The 27,966-nt window shown below is 39.9% G+C and overlaps 1 protein-coding gene across 1 annotated transcript in view; it reads left to right on the top strand.

The window, feature by feature from the left end:
• Positions 1–430: 430 nt before the first annotated feature.
• Positions 431–27,966, top strand: part of NXPH2 (neurexophilin 2) — a 118,997-nt gene continuing 91,461 nt past the window's right edge. Inside the window, exon 1 of the mRNA XM_061135182.1 lies at positions 431–564. Coding sequence (XP_060991165.1) covers positions 514–564 — 51 coding nt within the window. The 5' untranslated portion in view covers positions 431–513. The remainder of the gene's footprint in view (positions 565–27,966) is intronic.

A 27,966-nucleotide genomic window follows, 5' to 3' on the forward strand; every position in this document is an offset into this window, starting at 1 on the left:
AGTGGGCAGAGCGCCTGACCCAACCGAGCCACCCGGACTGGCCCTCTGCTGGGTGGGGGCGGCGAAGGAGCCGCGCCTCGCTGGGCTCCGGGGCGCGCTCCGCTTTGCCCGCCTGGAGCAGCCCAGCGAGGGAACCCTGCACCAAAGCGCCGGAGCCGCAGCTCCCCGCCCGCGGAGGCCCCCCGCGCTCACCCCGACCCGGGGACGCCAGAGCCCCCGGCACCGCTGGAGCCCCTCTCAGCACGCCGGAGCGCCAGCGGCCCCGCACGCTCCTTTTCCGGCCCCCTCCAAGGAGGGGCGCGCGGGGGCCCCAGAAGCATCTCCCGCTCGCCCTCCCCCACCCCTTCCCCAGCCCGCCCACCCGACCCGCGCGGCGCGGCGGCGTTGCGCTCGGATTCGGGAAGGAAGCGCCGCGCGGTGTCCCCGGCGTCCTCAGTCCTGCCCCCCGAAGTGGAGATGCGCGAGTGGCAGGCGAGGGCGCGCAGCTCGTGAGACGCCGCGCCAGCCGGCACCATGCGCCTGCGGCCGCTGCCCCTCGTGGTGGTCCCCGGCTTGCTGCAGCTGGTGAGTGCCCGGCCCGCCGCGCGCCCCGCGCCCCGCGCCCGGCGCGCCAGGGCGGCGTTTCGGCGGGAAAACCGCGCCGGTGGCCGACTCAGAAGCGGAGCCTGGGACTGCTGGGGACCCGGGGCTGGGGGCGCGCGCAGCGGAGGGAGTTTGGGGCTTTGCTTTAGAGGTTGAAGCGGAAGAATCAGGAGTGGGATTCAAAGAGGACCCTGAAGCGGCTGAGGGGCTTTTGTTGGGTTGAGACTGGAGGACTGGAGTGAAAAGGGCAGAAAGTGGCAGGAAAGAAGGTGCAGAGAGAAGGAAGAGGTTTATTGAGAAGCGATCGAGGAGGGAAGGAAGGGAGAAGGCTAGACGGACGTGATGAGAATGGGCTGAAAGACCCTGAGTTTGAGAGGCTTGGTGGTTTTTATTTTTCACGTGGTATTTTGCACGGATGCCCGCAAACACTTCTAAACCACGGCATCGTGCATCCTCGTTCTCAGGACCGATTAGTGGCTCCTTGGTGGGGAAAAACTTAGGCAAAAGACCGGTTTGGGAGACAGATTGTATTTCTCTTCGTTTTCCAATCTGGCGCTGGGGACTAGGATGGGGTGTTGTGCCGACGGGGAGGCAGGATGTAACTTTCCAGTCCAAGGCCACCCCGTCATCTCTAAGCATTCTGTTCCCAAAGACCTCTCCCGTCGGTTCTGGGCGGCTCGGGGGGAGCTGGGGAATAGGAAGGGAATGACAAGGTGGCGCAGGGTCCGCCAGCGAGGCGACAGCTCCAGGGGTGACTCTCATCTCTCCTTGCTTGGAGGCTTGCTACCAGGCTCTCCTCCTTCCGAATTACCTGTATGCTGTATGGATTGCTAGATAACTCTGTTTAAGGGAGAGCCCAAGTAAAATCTTCAAGAAAACAACTTTTAAAATAAAATTCTGTAAGGGGACTGCTGTGGCTCAGTCCACGCCTGTGGTTTCTTCTGCTCTCTTGGCACTTAATACTGTGCTATTAAGAGGGCTTTCGCCAGAAGCCAGGGCTTCTTTGGTCCTCATACTCAAGACTTTGCCCAGTTGTTGAATCTGGGCTGTTAAAACAGGGGTAAGGAACACAAGCATGATGATCTGTTCTTCCCTTTCTTCCATCTTTCCTTCTTCTCTCTCTCTCTCCCACTTCCCCGAAGGAAAAACCAAGTAACTTATTAAAGTTTCTGTATGATACATATCATATCGTAGACGCAGAGATACTTGCAAGTTTGGGGATGGAAGGAACTCGAAAATCTCTTAGTGAAGGGGCGAGAACACCGAAAGGCCTGTTCATTCTTTGTACAACAGAGATGAGCTTCACCTGCGCAGCATTAACTAAGAAATTCTTCAATGGCATCGAGAAGAAAATGTAGTGATGCTCCTACGTTGTCGTTGAATGAGCCAGCACATACTGGCTATATATAATATTACATGTTAAAATATATTTTGCATTCCAGGCGTTACGCGTGCCACATATTTTTCACATTAGTCTTCAGTATCATTTGTGTTTTAAAATGCTTGATCTGGGTGCCAATACAATATGATCTAACAAAGCACATTTGTATGCTATGTATTAAGTGAAACTATAAAAGCCTGGGGAAATCAGGTACTTAGGTTACTTAGGTAGGATCTTCAAGGATCTCTTAGTTCATTCTTTTTTTTTTTTTTTTTTTCATTCATTTAACTTTGCATTCAGTGATCATCAACTGTGTATCTGTTCCACTGTATTAGACTGTTAAAGATGAGGGACCATATTGGGGGATGTGTTGGGAAAAGTTCTCCTATCAGCTACTATATGGGGAATGTTAGATTTTTTTTTTTTCCTCCACACCACCAGAGTCAACAGGGAATAAGAAATATATCTTGACAGGATTATATACCTTCCTTAAGAGCTGGATTCTAATATTACAGCATGGATTGATTGATTAGTTTTTAAGGAAGTGTATGTCAAATTCTAATCCATTTTTGGATTGTACTTGGGTTGTAATGTTTTTTTCCTGGAGCACTTTATCATGGTAAGTGCGGTGGGGAGCTGCAGCTGGGTGATAAGCACACATTCCTTACACTGCCATCCTTTTGGACAATAAAAAGCTGTTTACATTCTCCACAATCTTATAGCTGTTTCCAGCCTTATAACACAAGGGGGTTAGAATGTGAAAGGAAAACAGAATGGCTGAGCTGGGTAGATCTAAATGAAACACCCCCCAATCCCAACATTCACCCCACCCCAGCAAGTATCAAAAAAAAAAAAAAAAGTAATACATTGGCACTTTAAATGGCTTCTAATTTTATTCTGCCTTTTCAGCTAATATTGAACTTCTTTGCTAAATCCCAGGAGCAAGTGGATCAAATGTTTGAAAACTAATTTTTTCACTTTCTAGGAACCAAATGGACTTAGTCCATCTGCCCTTGGTGGGAAGCAGAGGGAACAAGGCTGGATTATTGTTGGCAATGGATTTTACTTTTCCATTCCCACTGCCATCATAAAATGCTAAATATTTTTAAATGAGTAGTGGATTCATTTGGGGATATTGAAATTTTGATTTTAAGAAATTTGTCTGATTCATATGAAAATAGTTAGAGGGAGTTCAGCCCAAATAAGTCACTATCATATAACACTGGTACAGGTTTTTACTTACTTGGGAGATATTTATAATTTTTAAGAAAACATTAAGCTGAATGGATAAATATTGCAGGTAAACTATGAAGTATGTGTGTCTGCGAACTGTCCTTGCCCAGTTTTCCTGGCCTGTGTTCAGGGTTTTGTTATACCTAAAGTAAGCTTACTAGGCATTTGCAGAATCTAAGTTAGCAATCCCAAATGTATTATTTTCTTTGAAATTCTTGTACAGCAACATATTCTTTATAAAAACATTAATAGCACATTATTTCTCATCTGCCATCGAATGAAAAGAATATTAGCATTTGGAGTTAACATTATAATAAAATGAGTGTTATTTTGTGACATGATACAAGGTAAAAACTTCGCCAGTTGACAACCTCTTGCAGATTTGCATGATTATTTGTAACTCATAATAAGTGTGATTTTTGCCTCTAAGTAAAATGCAGATTGTAAAAAAGATTAACTTTGAATTTAAATGGATGATTAACTTGAGTTTAAGATAAAATTTAGTGGTGATTTTAAAAATTAGTTTGTTATACATTTCAACTTGTTTTTCTGGGATACAATGATGAGTTTATCAAGTAAAATATAAATTTAAAAAGTGATGCAATTTAGCAAATTTTTAGAAACCTATAAAATCAGAATACTTGTGATGCAAAGTGTTACAATTTTAAGTTCATCATTATACAGTATTATCCCGCATGAGCTTATTCAGGTTATTTTTGTTTATTTTAACAAATTGTTAATTCTAATAGTTATTAAGTGTGATAGTCATAAGATATATTTATCCACAGCTCTGTATTTACAAGAAGTGATAATTCATGACTGTCTTCCATTCAGAAATCACAATTTCCCTCATATAGTTTTGATCAATAAACATCAAAACAGTGTTTCCTAGTGTAGGATCAATAATTGTCTGTTGCTTAGATGACAGTGCTGAGGAGAAAAAAATACCACCATATCATGGTTACAACTTAGAGTTGGCTGGGCTTTAAAATGGACTCCTCATTAAAAGCATCATTATCTTAGACATTATTTAAAAATGAGAATTGGTATTAGACAATTAGACCCTGTGGCCTGTGTTCCAGCCACTCACCTCCCATTATAAATGGTGTTCCCTTGGCCTGTTCTAATTTTAAGATTATGTTGTGTCCTTCAGTGTTAAATGCTTTCCACATGGGAAACTGACTCCTCTTGGGAACTTAGTTTATAGCTCAATAGATTTCCGAATGGAAAAGAAAGGCATTGTTAATTTTCATTCTGTAGTTTTTTCCTTAATTTTCTTTTCATTGTTTCTGATTAGTGGTCAAAATGCTAAGTAAGTCACAAGGCTTTTTTGAAAAACCTCTTAAAGGTTTTATACTGTCAGCTTAAAATGTGTAGCTCTTGCAAACCTAGTGAATTAAGAAATGTTGATTTTCACAATACATGGCCCACCTTTTATCTATTAAAAAGCTAATCAATACATTGTGAATGATTTCATTATTTAGTAGTAAGCAATCAGAGATGAATATAAATGTGTCACAGGTCTGTGGCTTTGTAAAGGCTCCAGGGCTGTCTCTTACTGTTTGCATATTCTGTGGACTCTTTTACCTGAAGCTTTGCTGGGTAAGATTTGAAAAAAGAATTATAGCCACACACTCAAGTGCCTACAGTTAGGGCTGTGTCAGCGTTTCTGTAAAGAATCTCATTTCTATCTTAGCCATAAGCATTATTGCCGGTTAGAAGTTGGCATTTAATATCTTGATTTTGGAGTCAATTATATTAAAGCTGCTTTAAAAAATTGGTCCAAATGATTTTGAGCACTCATCCATGTGAGTTCATTCTCTAGGTATTCTTATAGTATGTGTAATGATGATTTAACAAACTAGTTTCTATACTCTTCTTGGTTATAATTTAAATTGTACTATGTTTAAATTATTTTTCAATAGTCTCTTCCCAGTTAACCTATTTATTGAACCACTGTAAGATTTTGAAACACTGTTTCATCATACATAATTTTAATTGTGCCCAATTCAGATGCCTTAGTCCTTGTTTACTAACAATTGTATGTCTTTATTTGCTAACAATCTATTTGAATATTTTATTACTTGTCATATGACCAGTGGTGTTGATGACAACTCCAAAGTTATGTTCAATAGAAAAGGATATAAAGCAATTTACAGTATAGATTTTCATATTATAGAAAGAATTCTAAGATAGGATTGACTGAAAACTTCCAATTGGTGTTATTTTTAATTTATGAAAATCTAGATGAAAATCTTCAAATAACTGCTTCGTTTGTTATGCTGTAAGATTAGTACGTAACAAAGAATTCTTTTCCTTTATAGAACTACCATTAAAAATGAATACTTCACTATTTAGACCCAAAAGCTTTCTCCTAGCCAGATCATTCAAGAAATTAAAACAGTTGTCTTTAAAATTATCATTCCTGTAAATTTTGCTTTTCTTAGATTTATGGACTACAGTAAGAAAAGTGGGAGATTTTATAAATTTAAACTGCAATAATAATGCTGCTTTAGATTTGCATGTACTTACCTGTTTTCATTATTTCTTCTTTCACACAGTTTATCAATTCTATTCTCCCAATAAATTTGCAAGAATGACATGTTAAATGTTTCCATTTGTGTATTAGAAAGAACAATGCAAAGATTTGAGTTTTATTTATAAATAAATTGCATTTTCAACAAATATTTACTGTTTTGTCCCTGACTTTACACTGCGACTGTAGCAGACATTGAGGACATAGCAGTAAACAAGATGGAACTGCTCTAAGGACATGTGTGTGTGTGTGTGTACATACATACACGCATGTCTCTGTGTGTCTTGGGCTGGTCATTTAACAACTTCAAATCCCTCATCTGTACCATGACGTCATTAATGATAAAGGGAATGAAAAATGATTTCTAATCTCTCTCTCCTTTTTTAATGTACGGTGTTTCTGGTTTTTCTTTTCATGAATTATGTACATCTTTAGTTACTGTACAGTTTAAAGTACGTCTTACCTACAAACATAATTGCTCTAAGTATGTTTTACATGAAGTTTGTGCTATTAACCTTATCACAAATGACACACATATTTAGAGATTTAAAATGCTGTAAGACTAATTAATGTTGTATCTTCTTATGGAAAAGGAAAATTTAGTGAAACTAGGCAAAGGGAATTGATGAATACGTATTTAACACATATAATCAGCAAAATCAATAAAATTTAAGTTAAAATGGTGCAAAAAGGGCTTTTCCCTGTCTATACCATTTTTAAATTGTGAACTATTAACATCTACTCATTCCTTTAATTTAAATAATAAGTAAATTGGCTCTCAGGTAAATTCTAATTATTAAGATAAGCAACATTGCAGTTTAACACTGTACTTCAGAAAACTAATGTGTGACTTTTGTAGTCTCAGTAGAATCTAACCTATTTGAAGCAGGAATACTTTTAACTAACTACAAAGGTCTCAAGAGTTCTAATGTAAATGGTATGAAATTTTAAAAAAGAAAACCAACAATGAATTGGTATGTGAGAACTGTCAAAGGTGGAAGAAACTGTTAATGGTTTTAGCATCAGAGGAAAAAGCAACTGACCCAGACTGACAAGTCCTGGAGTTCAGTCCCAGCTACATTTCAAACAACATAAATGTCTTAAAAAAAACCTTGACTTTGCAATAGTGCTGTTTTGGGCCAAATAAAGGGATTCTCAGGTCATAAAAACACTTAAGTAAATCTCTTTATTCACGAATATGCAAAATTGTGATTTTCAAGCGTTGCCATGTATATTGACAATTTTTAAATCTCACTGTTTTTACCTTAAATTATATGGTAGGTATATTTATGCACTCAAAACAGTAACTTAGGAAATAGTTTAGGTTACATGAAAGAAGAGACCACATGTGTAGTTTATATGGTCATGAAAAGCCCATGATCTGCATGATATTTTGAATGGATAATGTATATAGTAAGAGAATAGAGACTCAAAAGAACCATTTAACAATTTGCAGCAATGAAGGCAATCATTTTTTATTAATAAAGTTGTGCATTTTGATAACCCCAACAAAAGACAGCTAGGATCAGTATAAGAATTATATGGCTACAAAAATGAAAAGGGAGGTGAAATTTTCAAAGGTGTGCTTTCCACAGTCATGGATTCACCTCCCCCCGTGTTGATGATTCCCAAATCTGCACCTCAGTTCCTACTCTACTGCTCAGGATCCCAGGTCTTCTCTCCATAGCTTAGTGTTCTTTGATTCGGACGTTTTGCTGCCAACTCACACTCCACACATCCACAGCCACACACACCTTTCCTGAACAAGTACCTCCCAACTTTCATGGATTCAGATCTTGAAGACCCTATTTCTTCCCCCATTTTAATATCTGGTATCTTTGTGCTGAAACAAGTGACTTGGTATAAAGCATTATATGGTTTACAAGATTCTTTCATGTGTGTGGTCTCATGGTTCATCTTCACATCGGCTCGGGAGGGTAAACGGAGCAATAGTTACTGCATCCATCTTAAAGATGAAGAAACAAAGGCATGGAAGGTTTCCAGACTCACAAAAGGCGCAACTTGAATTGTCTGCCCGGTCCAGCCCTGAGGCCAAGGCAGCAGCTGTCTCTAGCGGAAGGTTGTGATATCCTTCAGAGACACCAGGAGTGATAAGGCTTGAGGGACGTTTCTGAGACCTTCTTTTCTCCTCAGTGACCACGCTGAGGCAGAAACCTCAACTCATTCATTTTAGGAATGTTTTAAACAAATTTGTCATGAAGTCAAACAAGTTGAACAGAATAAACAGATTCTTAGAGCCTGTCCCTTAACTGGGGTTCTGTTTAGACTTTAGCTTCAGAATCGAGTTGCCAGGCGCTCCAGCTTTTGCAGCATTAAGGCTAAATGAATGGCTGAGTTGTGTGGCTCCAGTCAGGGTCAGCAGAGGGTTTGTGAGTTCCTCTAATTCCTCAAGATCTCAACCTATCTCACTTCAGGTGGAAAAGGTGAACAAGAAGAGAGAAAAAGGCCTTAACTTCTATGAAGAGCTACTTAATCTTGGTTTTTTAATAGACAGATAGAATTATGAGAAGGAACCAGTGGGGCAGGAGGGCATCTAGTTGGTTCTGACACTCAATGTGGAACTTGTGAGCATTCACGGAAAAGTTTGCTTTACAAGTTGCATTCTTGCTCTTGCCCTCTCTCCCTTTCTTACTTTTTATGAAAATGCATGTTTTATTATGGGCTTACCAGGTGGCCCTAGAGGTAAAGAATCTGCCTGCCAAATGCAGGAGACATAGGAGATGTAGGAGCCATGAGTTTGATCCCTGGATTGGGAAGATCCCATGGAGTAGGAAGTGGCAACCTTTTCCAGGCAATTCTTGACTGAAAAATTCCATGGACAGAAGAACGAGGTGGGCTACAGTCCATGGGGTCACAAAGAGTCAGACACAGCTGAGCATGCACGCACGCATATTTTATTATAGAAATAGTATACCATAGTGGATGTTGTTGGCTCTCCATCCAGATCCCTTTAGATCCCTTTTTACCATCCCTTTTTATGTATTTCTGTACACCCTGCCGTTTTTTGGCTTCCCTTCTAACACTGGGCACTTGTAACTCTCCTTCAGAGGAATCCCCCTTGCCAGAAAATACTCAGAGTCAGACTCTGGTTCCATTCCTTCTGGGGCAGCTCTTGACAAATGACTGACGGGTGCCAGAGCATGAAAGGCTCAGTTCCGTTGCTCACAGGTTTAAGGAATACACCCTGGAGTGTGGCAAAGCTCCCTCAGGCAATGGGAACCTCGCCTGAGATAACACAGCATGTGTCCACAGCTTCCTCTTGTTCACTGGCCCGCTGCCCACTCCCCGACAAGACTCCTTGTCATGCGCTTCACTATAAATCACTTGCATTCATTCTTTTCTTGGTGTCTGTTTCTATGGGACACAACCAAAGGTGTCTGTTTAACTTTTTTTCAATATTCAGAAATAGTTAAAGCAGCTATTCTCACCTCTGCCTGCTAACCAAGAGAAAATCACTATTACTAGTTTAATGTGTCTCTTTCCAGAAATTATGGCTGTGTGTGCTTTCATCATAACTATATCAACATAACATAACGTCTTGAAACGTGTTTTTACTACAGTAATGTATTATGACCATTTTTATACAATGTAGAGCAGCTTAATATTTTGAAGATTTTTAGTATTTATTGGAATTGATGTGCCATAATGTATTGAATCAGCCCCTTGTTATTAATAATTTGGGGCTTGATTATGTTGATGGTCTATTATGTTGATTGCCTTGAATTTCTTCAGTACATTTGTGAGTATGTTTATAAAATGAATTCCTAGAATCAAAAATACTGGTTCAAGGCTAGGACTGTACAATATGAATTTTTTTCTAAACCTTGCTTTTAAAATTTTTTTTTTTTAATTTTTACAACGTAGTGTTGGTTTCTGCCATGCAGCAATGCAAATCAGCCATAATTATACATGCATCCTGTCCCTCCAACCCTCAGGTCATCACAGAGCACCAGACTGGACTCCCTTGCCACAGAGCAACTTCTCACCAGCTATCCATCTTACACCTGATAGTGTATATATGTTGATTTTACTTTCTCCATTCGTCTCACTCTCTCCCTCCCCGATTGTGCCCACAAGTCTGTTCTCTGCCTCTGTATCTCCATTCCTTCCCTATAGATAGATTCACTGATACCGTTTTTCTAGACTCCATATATACGTGTTAATGTAGTATATTTGTTTTTCTCTTTCTGACTTACTTCACTCTGTATAACAGGTTCTAGGTTCATCCACTTCACTAGAAAATATAAATTTAGTATACTGACTATACCAAAATATGGTACCATTCACAATGGATATGCATACCTATATCCCTATCTAGTTGATGGTATACTTTTTTAACTTTCTCCATCTATTAGAGGAAAACACCTCATTATTTTTAAAATGTATTATATATTAAGAAGATGAGGTGTGTTCTTATATTTAATAACCCTTTGAATTTATCTTGTGATTTTTTTCTTTTTAAATAATTTCCCATTTCTTGATTTTCTTTTAATAGCTTTTAAATTTTATAGTTCTTTTTTATATTGCTCTTGCACAATTGTTGTTTATCATTCCTGGATATTTTATATATTATGGAGTTGTTGTGACTACCATTTCTAGGCCTGACATTTTAAAATTGTTTTTTGCTGAAATTTAAAGAAAACTATTTATTTTAGTGTATCAGTTCTATTTCTGAACTGGATTATTAGTTTTAATCATTTTTAATTCTATTCTCTTGAATTTTATATATAGGTAATTAAATTACCTGTAAACAATCTTATATTTGGCTCTATCTAATTAAACATTTATGCCTCTTAAATTAAAATTTATTCCTGTAGTGTACTGGGTAGAACCTTCAGAATATTGTTAATACTGTGAAAGTGAATATTTTTTCATATTTCCAATTTTAGTGTAGATTTTACTAAATAATGTTTCCTTTAGTTGCTAATAAATAACCTATTCAAATTAAGAATATACTTTTATATTTCCTATATATTAAAATAAATTTATGTTGATCATAGAGATTGAGTTCATATTCATTTTTAACATCCCTCAAAATGATGATAGATTTTGAAAGTGTTAACCTGTTTATGTTTCTTATTTATGAATTGGTTTCCTAATACTAAACTTTTTAAACAAAGTTAAATGATGTATATTTTTATACACTGTGTTTTATGTTGTTAGTATTTTATTTAGGACTGTGACGTCATATTCATAAGTAAAATATAGCAAAAGTGAAACATGTCAGGTTCTGCATCAGGCTTATTCTAGGATCATAATTAGAAAGACTTCTATTTTTTTCCCCTCAGTTGTGGGAGAAGTTAAAATAGTTGAAAACTGGAAGGCTTAGAAGGCTGTTGGGTTTTAATCCATTTGAACCTTTTTGTTTTAGGAGAGGAGATCTTTTAAAAATACATCATTTCCTTTATGGCTACTTATCCATTCAGGTTTTTTTCTTCAACCTTTATATGAATCTCTTTTATTAATTTTTAAAGAAAAGCATGCATTTTATGTATCTTCACATCTACTTAGCATAAAATCACAATACTGTCACCTTAATTTTTAAGAATTTGCTCCATACCTGTGCTTTATGCTATATTTTTCCCCAAGTTTGTGTTAGTTGTTTTGGTACAGTAGTAGCTAAGGAACTGCCTTATTTTCTTTCTAAGTCTACTGCTGTAAATAGAAGCTTCCTGTGGCCGATTCCATAGCTAATTTACTAAGTGATCTAAGCTGAATGAAGCCTGGAGTTAAGAGGTGAGGTTCAGGACCTCAGCTCTCTTTCTGCTTTAGTGGAGGACATGCCTCCTCCGGTAGCCGCCCTGCACCTGCTTGCACTCCCAACTCTGCCTGTACTACTTTTGGTGATGGGAAGAGGGGACCTTGTTGGGGATGCAGGGGTAACCCTCTGCTCAGGGGCTGTTCTCTTTTGCCTCTGTTTGGTTCCTGGCTGCTCAGCACTCTTGGCTTTTCCATCATTCTGATTCACTCTTCTTTACATCTTCCAGAGAGTCTAACATTTTGTGGACCCTTAGCATTATTTCCTCTTTGTCACACCATTAAGCATTCATTCTTGTTTTTGCATTCCTAGTTTATTTCATTGGAAATCTGGGAGGGAGACAAGGAGAATACATTCACTCAGCTTTCCTCATTGCAACTCGAAATCTTTTAGTCATTTTTGGCTCATCTTTCTTCATCCCCTACAATATCCATTCAGTCACAAAATCCTGTGAAATTTCCTTCCAAATCCATCTGTAAACTGTCTCTTTCTCTCCACCTGCTGCCATTTCATCACTGCAGCAGCCTCCTAGCTGGTCTATTTTATTCCACCGTGAGCCCTGTAAATGCTTTCCACATGTCACAGATCATCTTTCTTAAATTCTCCTTTGATTTATTATGCCACTCCACTATTAATGATGAGACTGTGATTCCCTTTTCCTTAACACATTGGGTCTAAATATCTCTTTCTGGTTTTCCAGCCTTAAATCTCTCATCCTGTATTCTTCCCATCCTCTTAACTGCAGCCAGGTCTGTATCATACTCCATGAATACTTTGTCAGGCTGACTTGGATTCCAGGGCTTTTTCTGGTGGCTTGGACAAAAGAATGCATATGCTCAGTTTCAGTGGGTTTTTTTTTTTCCCAAAAATAATGGTAATTATAGCTATTTCTTAGCATTACGATGATCACGCTTCCCTCATAGTTCAGTTGGTAAACAATCTGCCTGCAATGCAGGATACCCAGGTTCGATTCCTGGGTTCGGAAAATACCCTGGAGAAGGAAATGGCAACCCACTCCAGTATTCTTGCTTGGAGAATCCCATGGACAGAGGAGCCTGGCAGGCGACAGTCCACAGGATTGCAAGAGCCAGACACAACTTAGCAACTAAACCATCACCGTGATGATTATATACAAAAATATGAAATGCCTATTACCTAACATTAGCTTAACAAAGATCAGTTTTCCTTTCTACCTTCAACAGCTTAGCTTCTATGTGTGCAAGCTACAGAAATTGACTTTGGCAAACTTAGGCAGAGAAAAAATTCATGACAACAGAGTAGCTCACAGGAAAGGTTGGAGAATCAGGCTTGTCCAGAGCAAAGTTAAGGGTCTAAGTTTCAGCAAAGTGTCAGTTAGCCAAGATGATGAATAAATGTCAGTCTTTTTCTTCTTCAGTTTTTGTTTGCTTCATTTAAGATGTCATGTTCTGGTTGAGAGAGCCTCAATGGCTTGGGTCACATAACTTAACTTGGGAAGTTTGGGACCCTTTGATGAACACTTCCACACAGTCTAGGGAATCAACACTGTATGCTCCTGTTAAAGTACTTGTGATCAGAACACCCACATAGGAAGGGCTCAGTTAGAGAAAGAGACCCAAGCACCCACAGAGAAGACCCATTCCAATTCTTCATATTAATCATGTTCTTCACTCCTAAATAGATAGGGACAGTAAGATCACCAGACATTTAAGCAAAATCTTTAGCAAAATAGAAAGACAGAGAGAAACTAGTAGAACCTATTCAAGAAGAAACAAGTAACACAGGGGACAGATTTCAATTTTAAATGTTCCTAGTTAGGATTCTCAGAGAGTCAAGGGGATATAGAATCCTGAAAATAAGAGCTTTTCATATTTCATATTTCCATAGCTTTCTGCTATGCAGAAAAGATCAAGTGGATAATGAGAAGGAATTCTTCGAATGAAGTATATAACTGATAAATGGTTAGGAAGAACAGGGCCAGAGTATGTGCTGGCAAACTATAAGGTGAAGTCAAGGGAACCTGCCGTGGCAGAACCAAAAGACCAACACAGCAAATATGGAAGAACAGTGACAAGACATAGAGAATAAACCCAGAAAATCCTTCGAGGAGCCCCAGAAACATGTAATGGAGGCCCTGAGGAAGGGAACACTGTCAAAGAAATGGTGTTGAATGGAAATTCCTGGACTCGAAAGGAGAAAGTAGAAAACTCTAAGAGCTTTCAGAGGTGACTCACAAAGCAAACACATCTCATTAACCACACTGGATGTTAGAAACAATAGAATAATGCCTTCAAATTTCTGAATGTTTTAAAGAATATTGAACCAAGTCAAATTATCAGTCAAACATGGAAGGAAAAGGGAGGAAAAAAAGAAAATCAGAGAAAATAAACACTGACACTTTGGAGCATGCAAGCGTTTCAGGAAAGTTCTCACTCACTCCGTAGGGAATAATCCTTGAAGAGGTACATCAGAAAAGGAAGAAAGAATGTAACACAAGGGGATGATGGGTAGCATGGTTTCTGAGAGTGACTCAGAAGATGTGAAGGAAGCTAGAGACGGGTCTGTTAGCCTCTCACCCGGGGACGATGTGGGTTCTATTTTCTTCTCTGTGGTCCCAACACACTGTGTCTCTACTACGGATTTCATTTAAGCCATTTCACTTTTATAAACACTGTTTATTCATCTGCTGTCTTTGAAATGGATTTGTACACCAAGCATGAGTGATTTAAGTACAGTTTAAGAATGGAATGTAACTATAATAAATATTAATGAACTAAAATAATAAAATATTGGAAGTAAAGGGAATACAAGAGCTGAAGCTATGTGAGCATACCAGTTTCCTTGTTTTTCATAAGAATTTAAGCTGTCTAATGTTAATATATTAAGAAATAGACTTAAGAATAATAACACAACCAGCCAAAACCAAGAATTGGAGAGAGATGAACATAGTCATCACCCTTCATAAAAAGAAATCAGTAATATTGTTTAATCTGAAACATAGTAGTGAAAAAAATCAAAATTAAAAAATCTTCATGGGGAAAAAAAGATACAGACTTGAAGCCTTAAAAGCTACCAAATAATAGAATTAAAAATGACACAACCAGCAAAAATTCAGCATGTAAATTTATTTACTGTGTACTCTAATTTCTATCATCTAAATAGATTAGAAAACATAATATTAACATGGAGAAACTTCCCTGGTGGTCCAGTCATTCCTAGTGCAGGGGGCCTGCATTTGATTCCTGGTCAGATCCCACATGCCCCAAGTAAGACCCAGCACAGTCAAATAAATAAATATGTTTTTAAAATATGGAAAAGGCATTTTGACTTTAATATGTGATTTGTGTATTTGTGTACTTCTGTAGTGCTTTTGGCAAATGTTATTCATGTGTGAATTTCAAAATAAAGGAGGTCTGTTCACTGGAGGTTACTGCCAACGTTTTAAAGATGTGCTCAGGGCATGGCTGTGAGTGTGCCTTCCCTAGGAGATGATGGTTACGTTTATGTTGTAGATTGTGGTGATGATTTTTTCACAGATATGTACTTATCTCCAAACTCATCAAGTTGTATACATTAAATAGCTTTTTCTATGTCTATCATTCCTCAAAAAAGTGGTTTTTTAAAAAAAGAGATAAGCAGAGGTGATCTGTTGGGTCATCCCTTAGAGGCTTTTTTAACCATAGCACTGTTGACACTTGGGCCAAACAATTACTTGTGTGGGAGGGTAGGGGTGAGAGAAAAGTGGCCGCCCTGTGTACTGTAGAATGTTCAGCAACATCCTTGTCCTCTACCCTCTTAGACGCCTGCAGCACACTTTCCCAATTGTGACAACACAAAATGTCTCTAGATGTTGACAAACGTTCCCTGAGAAGCAAACATACCCCAACTGAGAACCACAAGTGAAGGGGATTCCTGGCTTGAGAAGCTGCACAGGTGAGCTCTTTGGCCTCTTCCAATTAAATATGTAAAAGACACTTGCTCCTTAGGAGAAAAGCTGTGACAAACCTAGACAGCATATTAAAAAGCAGAGACATCACCTTGCCAACAAAGGTTTGCATAGTCAAAGCTATGGTTTTTCCATTATTCATGTGCACATGTGAGAGTTGGACCATAAAGAAGGCTGAGCACCAAAGATGCTTTCAAACTGCGGTGCTGGAGAAGACTCTTGAGAGTCCCTTGGACTGCAAGGAGATCATGCTAGTCAATCCTAAAGGAAATCAATCCTGAATATTCATTGGAAGGACTAATCCTGAAGCTCCAATACTTTGGCCACCTGAGGTGAAGAGCCAACTCATGGGAAAAGACTCTGATGCTGGGAAAGAAGGCAACAGGAGAAGAGGACGGTAGAGGATGAGATGGTTGGATGGCATCACCGACTCAATGGACCTGAATTTGAGCAAACCAGAGGGCAGTGGAGGACAGAGGAGCCTGGCAGGCCACAGTCCATGGGGTTGCAAAGAGTCAAGACACCACTGAGTGACTGAACAACAAATTAAATACTTTGAACTATTGGGAAGGGATCAGCATTTTGCAAAGACCTAGTTTATTTCTTAAAACTTCTTTCCATCTCAGGCAAGTTTCCTTCAGTTCAGTTTAATTCAGTCAATGTATTTGAATGCCAATTCCACCAAGCACTATGCCTGGTGCATGCATCTCTATTTGACAAATTTTCCTTTTTGAGGGACGTGACTGATGAGTGACCCCGCTGATACCCTCTCCTGGACTTCCCTCCAATAGTTCACACATTTCATTTTACCTCAGGTACACATCTTTACTAGTTGTTAGGGCTGTCTCTGAGAGTTTTAGTAAAGCTTTCAAATTTCTGTATTTTAAAATGCAATAATGAGAAAACATTACTTTGTAGAAGACAGCAAATAAAACTGAAAATGATAATCATGAATAATGGTTAGTAAAAATGGGAACTAAATCACTCTTGATGTTCATATTTGTTACAATTAAAATATAGTGGGATTACAATCTTCAAAGAATTTATCACAAATCCAGATTGCACTATGGATATCACAAAAGGATATCTGCACTTTTGAATGGGAAATTTGATACAGTTTTTGAGATTTTAATAAGTAGCCTAAAACTATGCAGTTCAACTCTTAGGGGACTAGAATGCATTTCCTTTTTATTGAAAATTGGGGATTTTCAAGTCTACCAATGTAAAATGGGAGTTTCTCTATTTTTTATAAATGGTATATGAATCACCGTCTTCTCCATCACATGCATTTTTAATTAAGTTTCCCCTTTTAGGCAATTCTCATTTTGTAAAAAATTGTATCTATAAAAGTACTATAAAACTTGCGTATTCTCCCCCAGAGATAAACATGGTAATAAAAAAGAAAACAGAACCCCAGCTGCTGTTAAAATTTGAAATAGAGTATATTTTCATGAAATTAAAGCTATATGTAAATAATGACCTTACTTATTGGAATAAAATCTGAGAACCCCAGTGGACTGCATCTGGGCTGCATGGGTATATGAAGGGATTTATCCCTTTATGTCTGTGGGAGATGGGTCTCTGCCTTGGCTCCTGTAGATTTCAGAGTGGATGTGTTATGGATCCCCAGGGCCAGAGCCCTGCATTCTAGCCCCTCCCTTTATACATATACATGCACACAGATGACTCTCTCCCACTACATTAAAAGTAGTACCTTTTCATTTGCAAGAGGCTGTCTCATCTCTACCTTGAAAGTTACAGACCTGTATTATTCTTCTGTCACTCTGTACAAATGCCTAAATAAGACATTATTTCCTAATATACTCTCAGCTTCCATCAAAGATTAATGTAGGCTGTGGCCATAGAAAAACATTTTCTTGATGACACATATTCAGGCTTTCCAGGTGGCGCAGTGGTAAAGAATCTTCCTGCCAATGCAGGAACCTCAAAAGACACGGGTTCAGTCCCTGGGTCAAGATGATCCCCTGGAGTAGGAAATGGCAACCTGCTCCAATATTCTTACCTGAAAAATTCCATGGACAGAGGAGACTGGGGGGCTGCAGTCCATGTGGTCACAAAGAGTCAGACACAATTAAGCATGCACGCGCACACACACACACACACATTCATATTTTCATTCATTCCTTCAATCAATAGTTAAAGTGTCTACTGTAGGCATGGCACTATGCTAATAAGCTGTTCCTTAGAATGTATTCCTAAGGACAGAAACCTGTTTTTCTGATAAAATATCCTTATTTAGAGAATGGGAGTTTCAACTCAATATGTTTCCTTTTGCATTTTTTCTATCAGGAAGAACAGTGGTAATTTATAGCTCATTGCAACAAATACCTTTATTAAATCCAGTTTTCTTGATATTTTTTCTCTCCTGCTTTACAGTCCATGACTTTGTACAAATGGTTCTGTTTTATTAATATATGGCTTATATCATGCACCTTGGAAATGCTTTTTGGAAGTGTTTGGGCCCAAAATTTATTTGCCCAGATGTTCCATCATTGCTGTCCTCATGTGCCTGAAATTTGATGGAGTCATTTCAATTCTGTGGGTATGAATTTCCTCTAAAATTCTCCTTCTGAAAATTGAAGTGGATGGAGTCCAGGCTTCCCAAATGCTGGTTCATAGGCTGGCGGCAACAACCACAGCAAAAGAGCATTGTCAGGGCCTCCAACCATGTTACATCAGAGTCTCTGGGCTGGGGCTCAGCCAGACTTGGGAACCCCTAGAGTAGATGGGCTCTTAGATGTTCTTTGGCTTTATGAATTTATAATGCTGTTGGAGCCTTGGCCCCTGGTGAGTGGAATGTAAGCCCGCCCTGAGGGAAAGAGCTGTGAATTATACCAACTACACTGCCAGTGACACAGGAGGGAGAATGCCTTAGGTCACCAGGGGTCACCTAGCTTTTCAGATCTGCCCTCCAAAGATACCTCTGTGTTAAGGGCATCCTTCTGGGTTCCTGAGCACTGCGCACACTTCTACTGTAGCATTTATCTCATGGCGTTGTAGCTGCAGGTACATATCTTTGGTTCTTTTTCTTTTTCACTTGTATTTTTACTTAGTTGTTTTTATTGGAGTATAATTGCTTTACAATGTTGTGTTAGCTTCTGCTGTACACCAAAATGTCTGCTATAAATATACATATACCCCCTCCCTATTGAGACTCCCTCCCACACCCCCTGATCCCACTGCTCATTCCAGAGCACTGGGCTAAGCTCTCTGTGCTATTCAGTAGCTTCCCACCAGCTATCTGTTTTACACACATAGTGTGTAAAACACACACATAGGTTCCACTTAACCCAAGTGAAATCTATGAGCATAGAGATATGTGGATGTCAATCTGTGTAATACCACAGACAACTATGTAGTAGTCATCCAGTAAGTGCTCAAGTGAATGAATGAGTGAACCATTGAGAGAAATCACTCATTAAATGTCCCTGATAGGCTGTGCTTCCAAGTCAATGGAATACTACCCGTGATCGATTACAGGGAAGTTTAAGTAGCAAATTAACTCTAAGCCCTCAGTCTGCTGGTTCAGTCTCGCTGACCTCCTTCAAAGTGTACTTGAGGCCCCTTTGTTTGGGAGCTCTGGATTTATGTGGGGAAAGGCCCTTAACTTGTCTCATTCTTAGCGGTATCTAAAGACTCCTTTGGGACAAAACTTCTACACCTAGGTTAACTGCTGCTAAGTCGCTTCAGTCGTGTCCGACTCTGTGCGACCCCATAGACAGCAGCCCACCAGGCTCCCCCGTCCCTGGGATTCTCCAGGCAAGAACACTGGAGTGGGTTGCCATTTCCTTCTCCAATGCATGAAAGTGAGAAGTGAAAATGAAGACACTCAGTCGTGTCCTACTCTCAGCAACCCCATGGACTGCAGCCGACCAGGCTCCTCCATCCATGGGATTTTCCAGGCAAGAGTACTGGAGTGGGGTGCCATTGCCTTCTCCAACACCTACGTTAAAGAGCCAAACTAAAATAGATTGTTATTTGCTCTGATTCTGTCAAGACTAAGTCTGTTTTCTTATATTAGGAAAAGAAAGGTTGTTCTCAGTAGCCAAGTAACTGGTTTGTTCCATTGTTTACCCTTTTAGAAAGAAATACAGGTAACCATAAAATTTGATGTTTATCCACAAATATCCACTTTGTAATGCTTTACAATCTCTTCCTATCATTATTGTTTCTAGTACAATATGCCATGTTCTTGTCCTTTTTAATATACCAATATTTATATAATTAGAGAAATAAGTAATATAGGAAAAACTGTTTCTAAAGTTTATGGTCAATCATTAGGTAGAAAAATACCTCGAAAATAAGAATTTAAACATTCAACAATTTTAAATTTATGATCAAGATTTCTGGTCTGGTTTTTAATTCTGACATTTTAGTGCTTTTCTACACAAAGCGCCTTCTTTCTTTCTTTCCTTTTTTTTTTTTTTTGGTGAGGTCATAGGTTTAATTTGCCTACATTTATATACTAAGGGCTTTTTCTTAGTATAGCTTAATTTATTCTTTTCAAAGTGTAATCACTGCAGATCAGATTTTCATTTAGTGTTAATTAAGGTGATTATTTCATGATTGAGATTATTTTAAAAATTTCAAAGACCAGCTATGGTTTTAACAGTCATCACTTTACTACCAAAAAGCACTGTAACTTTCTTAGAACAATGAGATATGTCCCAACTCTCCCACCTTCTATAAAAGTAGATAAATCCTAACATGATGGTACATGTAAGTAGGCATGGCCTGCCCTGAGGCACCAAGCGTGGCTCAGTAGGGAATGCCCCTTCTTCTCATCATACTAAATAAGCATGTTTCCAACAGATGAGTAATGGCTCAGTGGGTAAAGAATCCACCTACAATGCAGGAGACACAGGAGACACAAGTTCGATCCCTGGGTCAGTAAGGTCCGCTGAAAGAGGGCATGGCAAGCCACTCCAGTATTCTTGCTTGGAAAATCCCATGGACAGTGGAGACTTGTGGGCTACAGTCCAAAGGGTCAGAAAGAATCAGACATGACTAAGTAACTAAGCATGCTTGCACACCAGCAGATAAGGGAGCAGATCTACTTTCGGCTGAAGGGTATTTCCTGTTCTAAGCAGGACACTGCCCAGAAGCCCCTGTGTGACAAAGGCGTCCTCTGTTTATCCACAGCAACCCCATAGAGACTGTCAGAGAAGGGACTTTTCATCCAGGAAAAGATTTTTCTTCTGAGTTCTGGACAATAAAAATATCAGAGTATAATGAGCCTTTCTTATATGCTGTAAACATTTAAGTTAGTAGACCAAAAATAGATAGAGTGAAGGCATGTGACCAAGTAATTAGGTACGTTCCTTCTATATTTGGTTTTGCTCTGTCTTTAGATTTACATTGGGGCGATGTAGGACCAAAGCTTCTGTATCCCAGTTGTTCCTAGCTGAAATGCCTACAAAGGAAGAAGAGTTTTTTCTGTGTGCCTGCAGTGAGCAAAACCTGTCAGCTTCAAATGATATTAATGAGAGATTTGAAGTGTTTATTAGGAATTCTGGGATGGCTGAGGCTTCTAGGTGAAGCATTAATGATGGGGAAAGTCATGCAAGTATTGGCGTGAAGTCTGGTTCCTTTGGTGCTGTGACGACTATAATCGCTCATGGACTCCTGTGATCTCAACTTGACCTTGTTGGTGACATAACAGAGTGTAGTTCAAGGTTCTCATCTCCAGATGTCAGAGGGAGGCTAGAGGGTATGCTGTTATAAAAGAAGCAGGAGTCGTGCCTTTGTCCTCACATATGCTCCCTTCTCCCATCTGATGTATCATATTCTCAGCTTTGAATCTACTTAATATGCTTTCCAACAGAAATGCCTTCTAAGCTCTTTCTCTGGGAACCCATGTTGAGCTGGCTATTTCCCAGTTTTGTACATACCATCCTTCTCTAAGCTGGGAAAGAAAGTATGTTAGTTGCTCAGTCATGTCCGACTCTCTGCAGCCCCATGGACTGTAGCCTGCCAGGCTCCTCTGTCCATGGAATTCTCCAGGCAAGAATACCAGAGTAGGTAGCCATTCCCTTCTCCAGGGAATCTTCCCGGCCCAAGGACTGAACCCAAGTCTACTGCATTGCGGGCAGATTCTTTACCGTCTGAGTCACCAAACCCTCTTCAGTTTCAGTTGTGTCTGACCCTTATGCTACTCTGGATTAACAAACTTAATCTAGGATTTCCACCTTTGCCACACTATACTCTGAAACGTGATGACTTTTTAGACATTTAGCACTACTCCCATGACATCCTCTTTGAACACCTACAAGCACTTTTACATGGTTAGCTTCAGATGCCTGGCTTTTAATTTTCTAAATTTCAGAACTGCTGGGTTTCTTTTTAGCTGAATCCGCCAGCCTTTTTTTTTTTTTTAATCTTCAGATGATACATACATTTGAATGTGCACGATAAAACGTACTTTGCTTCAGATAGGTACTTCAATCAGAATCTTTGAAAGTTAAATATTCTCATATCTGCAAGCGGCCGGAAAACCACTTTCCCAACTTTATTTTAGTGAACTTTGGGGGTGGAGGAAGATGTACTTGGGTACTAACGCCCCAGCCAGGATCCTCCTTTCTCAGCTTCAAATGGCACAGGAAACCCCTTTCAGATTTCCAACATACTCTCAGAATAGCACTCATTTCTGTTGCCACAGAACATGCTTCAGCTTCTTGCTAAAACCAACTGGAGGCACAGCAGATGTGTTAGTAAATCAGAGAAATTTCCAAACTATAAAGAAATACAGCCACCTAGCATTGACGATCTCTGATGCGTAAGTGTGACTGGCTGTGGGCTGTGACCCAACTATTGGCCAAGAAGCTGGGTGTCAAGGTTGCCCCCATTGCTGCAGCAATTATCAGCCACAGGGGATTGGTGAGGTCAGGGAATACAGATCAGAGAGGATGTTTGGCAGAGGGATTAGCTATGGGCAGCCAGAGAACATTTAGAGACAACTCTGGTGAAGTTATACATTGAAGTTCAGCAGAGCCCAGGCAGGGAAGACTGGAATGGCCCAGATAATCTCTTGTGGAGGGGAGGGTTGAGGCAGATGGCAGGAATAGGTCTGGCACAAGGTCAAAAGCTTTGGACCTTTATGGATCTCAGAGCTTCAGGTAGAGCTGGCTCCAGCATCCTGAAAGTCCCTTCAGAACAGATATTTCCCTGGTCCTGATATTAATCAGTTGGACACTTGAATGTGCAGAGCCTGATTTAGTCAGGTGGCCACTCTCACTATGGATATTTGTTTGGCAAAGGTAGTCAGGCCTTTGTCCAGAGGATGGTTTCTGTAAAGAATTGAAATTATTGTTCTCCTACCAGCGTTTTGTTTCAGAAGGTCCATGTTGGCCTGACTGAGAGCTCTGCCAGCCTGCCCACTCAACCCATGACTCTGCTATGTCAACCTGAGAAAGTGGTTCTCAACGTTGAGTTTGCAGCCACCTGGGAAGACTGCTAAAAATGCACAGACTTGAGCTGATAATCAGGAGGTAGATACCTGGTAGATATATGCTTAGTTGTTGAAGGTGGGACCTGGGAACCTGAATTTTAAGCAGCATCTTACATGGCATCCAAGACAGGTTTTAGAGGCAATTTGAGAAACACTAGCCTCACAGAAACTGGTTCTACTTTGCTTTAGAAAATATTCCTCTAAGGGCATTGTGACTTTTAATGATGGACTGTTACCTAAGGATTCTGACAGCTGTTCTCTTCCAAAGCAGGGACCCTTCATGCAGTGGATAAGATGTGGTTCCCCATACTCTACATGTACCTTCTCAGGGAGTCACTGTTGGTAAGCATGTTTCTAATAGACCGCTCTTTCCACTTTAAAAGATCAGGCTGAGTGATCTTAAAGTTTAAACAAATGTTGAGTATGGAGGCAGACTCAGAACATGCAACAGGGTAGAAGGAGAATGGTTTGCAGATGAGTTTATTATTACCCTGTAGTGGTTGGGGGGCAGGTGGCCCACTTACCTTACTGCTGTGTCACTAAGATGTATAGATATTTAGTCAGTGTAGAGTTGGGTTTGTTAATTTTCCCAGTTGTCTTTGAGAATGAACAGATTATAGATGAGTTTTCACTTCTTGATTTAGAACAAGAAAGTTTCAGGTTATGAACGTGAAGACTTTTTCAGAATAATTGTTAATTTAAACATGTTACAGAAGAATAGTGGCAAAGAGGTCTGTGGCAGACACCATTGGCTGGGTTCATAGTCACCATCTACAACCTTTGTTCCTTGTAAACTTCCAGACCTAGGTATGGCCAGTGGCATACGAGTAGAAATTTGCTGAGAGCTACTTCCAGGAAACGTGTGCCTTTTTGATTAAGGATAAATTTGGCTGGAATGCCCTTTGGCATTCTGCCCCTTTTCCACCTTCTACCTAGATTATAAACTTGTAGCCAAGGGATGCAGTAGCCATCCTATGAACATGAGGCAGCAAGCATGGGCAGAGGGCTACATCTTGAGAATAGCAAAGAGGAATAATGGAAAAGCCTGGGTTTCTTATGGCTTTGCCAAGCATCTGTACTAGCCCTAGCCTGCCTGTCTCAGGACATCTTTTTCTTGAATTTCTGCCTATTTAAACTACTGTGGTAATTAAGTTTTTAGCTAAAACCACATGCTTTCACAGTGGGTATAAGATACTAATACATTTTGTGAAATATGTTACCTTAATAAAAATACCCATTATCAAAAATAGCTGTAAACCATTATGAATGGGACATGTTTATTTTGAAAAGGAAGAAACAAAATCCTTAAAACCCACACACCAAACTCTTATGGGGTTCAGGAGATACAAGAAGTTCCAAATGATGATTTTCCTCTCCTAGCATACATGGTCATAAATTGCTTTATAACTCAAGGTGGGAAGGGGGCAGGGCACAGAATGTCTCAGGACCTGAGATGATGACTCCTTTATCTTCTAAGTGTTTCCAGAGTAAACACTTCGTGACTTAAATGTACTGTGATTAAACCAGCTCTCATCCCGCCCCCCGCCCCCCCCCCCCAAATGGCAGACCAAGAACAAAATGTTTTGGAATCATTTTTGAGTGAACTTCTGGCTATTGTTCTTGGTGAGGTTACAAAGCAAAGTCTGATGACTTGAGGATTCTCCCAACGTGGTAAACCATCAGGGAAATAGATCTCTCAGCCATGGTCTCTAATTGTGGGTCCTTCGATTTTGGGAACTGAAATGTGTACATGCAAGTGTATGACTTAACAAACATAACACATTTGATAAGGGAGGCAGGCACGTTTCAGCCAGAAGGCTTGTATGAGAGTCTGCAGGGCTGATCAGGTGGAGCCTTGAGTCAGGCACAGAAATAGAATTGTGTAGGGCACTCTGGCTTGGGACAGGAAATTGAAAGTTGAACTGTTCTTTTTGACCAGCTATGTGACTCTGAGCAAGTCACAATATCACTAAAACCTCAGTGTTCTCCCTTGTATATATTATATGAACTTTAAAGTTGTGCTCAGACATGAAATTCTATGATTCTATAGTAATTACACAAGGAGAGAGGAATATGGTCCTTTGGATTAGAGCAGATTTGAAGCGGAGCCTCCTAGGTCCCTGGATAGCTCCTTAGTAATACTGTTGAATATTATTATAGGTATAACTCAGGTGATAATATTTGCAATTTCAAAAGAGGTACAGTCTTATTCAATTTTGATTTTTCACTTTTCTGAACTTCTCTGTCTAAAAAGGGTTTTGGTCTCTTTCGTAAGATGTTGTCTATGGATTTAGGAAATAGAAATTTTGCTAAAAGTCTGAATCAGTCTGACAGTCAGATTCATCCCTGATTTATCTTGTGCCTCTCCCTTCTCTGAGCACACAGCTTGTTGAAGGTGAAATCATAACAGTAGTTCTGCTTGGACCATCACTTTTGTCATTCAGAAATGACTCTGGGAGAAAGTTCATTGTTGTGTGTATTAGGGTTCACTTAAGCAGGCAGAAGCCTTCCCGGGCACTGGTGGTAAAGAACCCACCTGCCAGTGCAGAAGATGTAAAAGACATGGGCTCGATCCCTGGGTCGGGAATGATCCCCTGGAGGAGAGCATGGCAACCCGCTGTGGTACTCTTGCCTGGAGAATCCCGTGGACAGAGGAGCCTGGCGGGCTGCAGTCCATAGGGTCACACAGAGCAGACACAACTGAAGCAACTTAGCACACACGCATGCGTGAGAGATCTATCTGTGTGTGTGTATACACATAAATGAGTTTATTACAGGGACTTGGCCTTCTGTGGTTTGGGGGCTGGGCGAGCCGTCTCTGTAAGGCTATTGTCACTGCACTTGATGCTGGAGCGTGAAGGAGAGCCACACAGGAAGTCAGGAAGGGGAAATGACAAGCCAGGTAGAACCAGCAAGGATGGAATGCAACCCCACGAGGGTGGACCACGTCCATGTCAGCTCTCATTAACCCTGACCTTGCTTACAAGGCTCTTCCATAGAAGCCATGGCCCTTCAGCGCAAGCTAAACATGCATACCTGTCTCAGGAGTGAGAGGAGGTGGGGGAGAATCCAAGGAAAGGTGGATGGATTGCAGACCCTCCTGCTACTTTATTCAGTGCAGTAGATCAACAAGTGTGAGCCATAAAATGTCCCTTTCCTTCCCCCTGCCTTCCAAATCTCACGAGAATCTCTTGTGGCCCATTTAACCAGCTTCAAGAAAATTCTGAGCAATGCCATCCAGCCTAGTCCAAATGACCCATTATGCAGCCAACACTGTGGAAAATGAGAACGTATACAGCTTATTTCTTGTCCCCAGGAACTTTATGACTTGCTCAAATGAATGGGGATCTCGGTGTGAAAGTGCTTGGCATAATTCTTATAAGCTGCTAGTTCCCTTTCCCAGGGAGACTTGTTTTGTGGGGTATTTAAACCCTGTTCAGTCTTTCCTATAGGCAGTCACACTTCCATGAAATAAAGAAGACTATGTGTTATATCACTTTGCTTAGTGTACGAGTTTAGTTATTAAAACAAGTGGATCACAGGCCCACTGAGTGCAGCTTCTTTTGTTCATTAGTCCAAAATTAAGGCTGTAATCTAATACATTAATGGGTGGATAGCATCACCAACTCAATGGACATGAATTTAAGCAGTCTGAGAGTGAAAGACAGGGAAGCCTGGTGGCCTGGGGTTGCAAAGAATTGGACACAACTTAGTAACTGAACAACAACAATAATTGAAATTACCTTTTAACGCATTTAACTGGTTTGCCAGTCTCACTAGTGGCTTCATCTCTCTTTGTCAAACTTACTTACTAGTCCTAGACAGCACTGAGAGTTTGAGTCCAATAGATACCTTTCTGAGAACTTTCTCAGTATGCTAGAGTTGCTGTTATCAAGTCAGTTTTCTTTTGTACCCAACTTATTCATGCCACCTTGTAATTTTAGTGTGATTCTATAATTAATTAATTATTATTGTAAACTGATAAAAATCAAGTGAAGATTTTATTTCTGAATAGTTAAATGCCTTAATAAAGTTAAATAAAGACTAAGTTTTACAAATCACTGAAAAAATAAGTTGGGCAAGGCAACTGGGGGTAAAAAAGCACAGGGAATTCCCTGGAGATTCAGTGATTAGGGCGCTGTTCTTTCATTGCACGAGGCCACGGGTTCAATCCCTGGTCATGGGACTAAGATTCCGTGAGCTGTGCTTCATGGCCAAAAAAATAGAAGATGAAGAAAAAAAGCAAAAAGGTTTCCTGAAACTCTAGGCAGATTCTGTATCCAGATTACATTGCAAATATGTTCATTGAGGCTACTTATAAATTTGGCACTGGAAGTCTTAGAAAAACTGGTTTTTAAAAGAAATATGATGCCTAACTCCCATCATTGGGTCCATTCTCAGAGAAAGGTCTTCTTGGTCTTAAAATGAAAGATTGACATATGTATATGTTCTGATCAAAGTTTAAAATGTTTATATTAGAAATCCTAGCTAATGCATTAAGACAAGGAAAATAAGTAAATGGTGTTCACATTAGAAAGGAATGAATAAAATTGTCTTTATTCACAGGTGAGTGAGTGAAGTTGCTCAGTCATGTCTGACTCTTTGCGACCCCATGGACTGTAAGCCCACCAGACTCCTCTGTCCATGGGATTTTCCAGGCAAGAGTCCTGGAGTGGGTTGTCATCTCCTTCTCCAGGGGATCTTCCCGACCCAGGGATCAAACCTGGGTCTCCTGCATTTGTAGGCAGACACTTTTACCATCTTAGCCACCAGGGAAGATGAAATTATTGTATAACTAGAAAATACTAAAGAGCCAACAACAGTGATGGCAAAAACTCCTGGAACTAACAAAAGTCAATTTCTTTACTATATACCAACAAAGAACAATTGGACTTGGAAATTTCTTGAAAAATATCATTTACAACAGCACCAAAAACAATGAAGTACTTAAGTAACAGTCTAACAAAATGTCAGGATCTACATGTGAAAAAACTATAAAACACTGATAAAGAAAACAAAGATGATATCTAAATAAATGGGAAAATATGCTGTGTTTGTGGAT

The sequence above is a fragment of the Dama dama genome, chromosome 33 (assembly GCF_033118175.1).
Source record: "Dama dama isolate Ldn47 chromosome 33, ASM3311817v1, whole genome shotgun sequence".
Taxonomy (NCBI): Eukaryota; Metazoa; Chordata; class Mammalia; order Artiodactyla; family Cervidae; genus Dama; species Dama dama.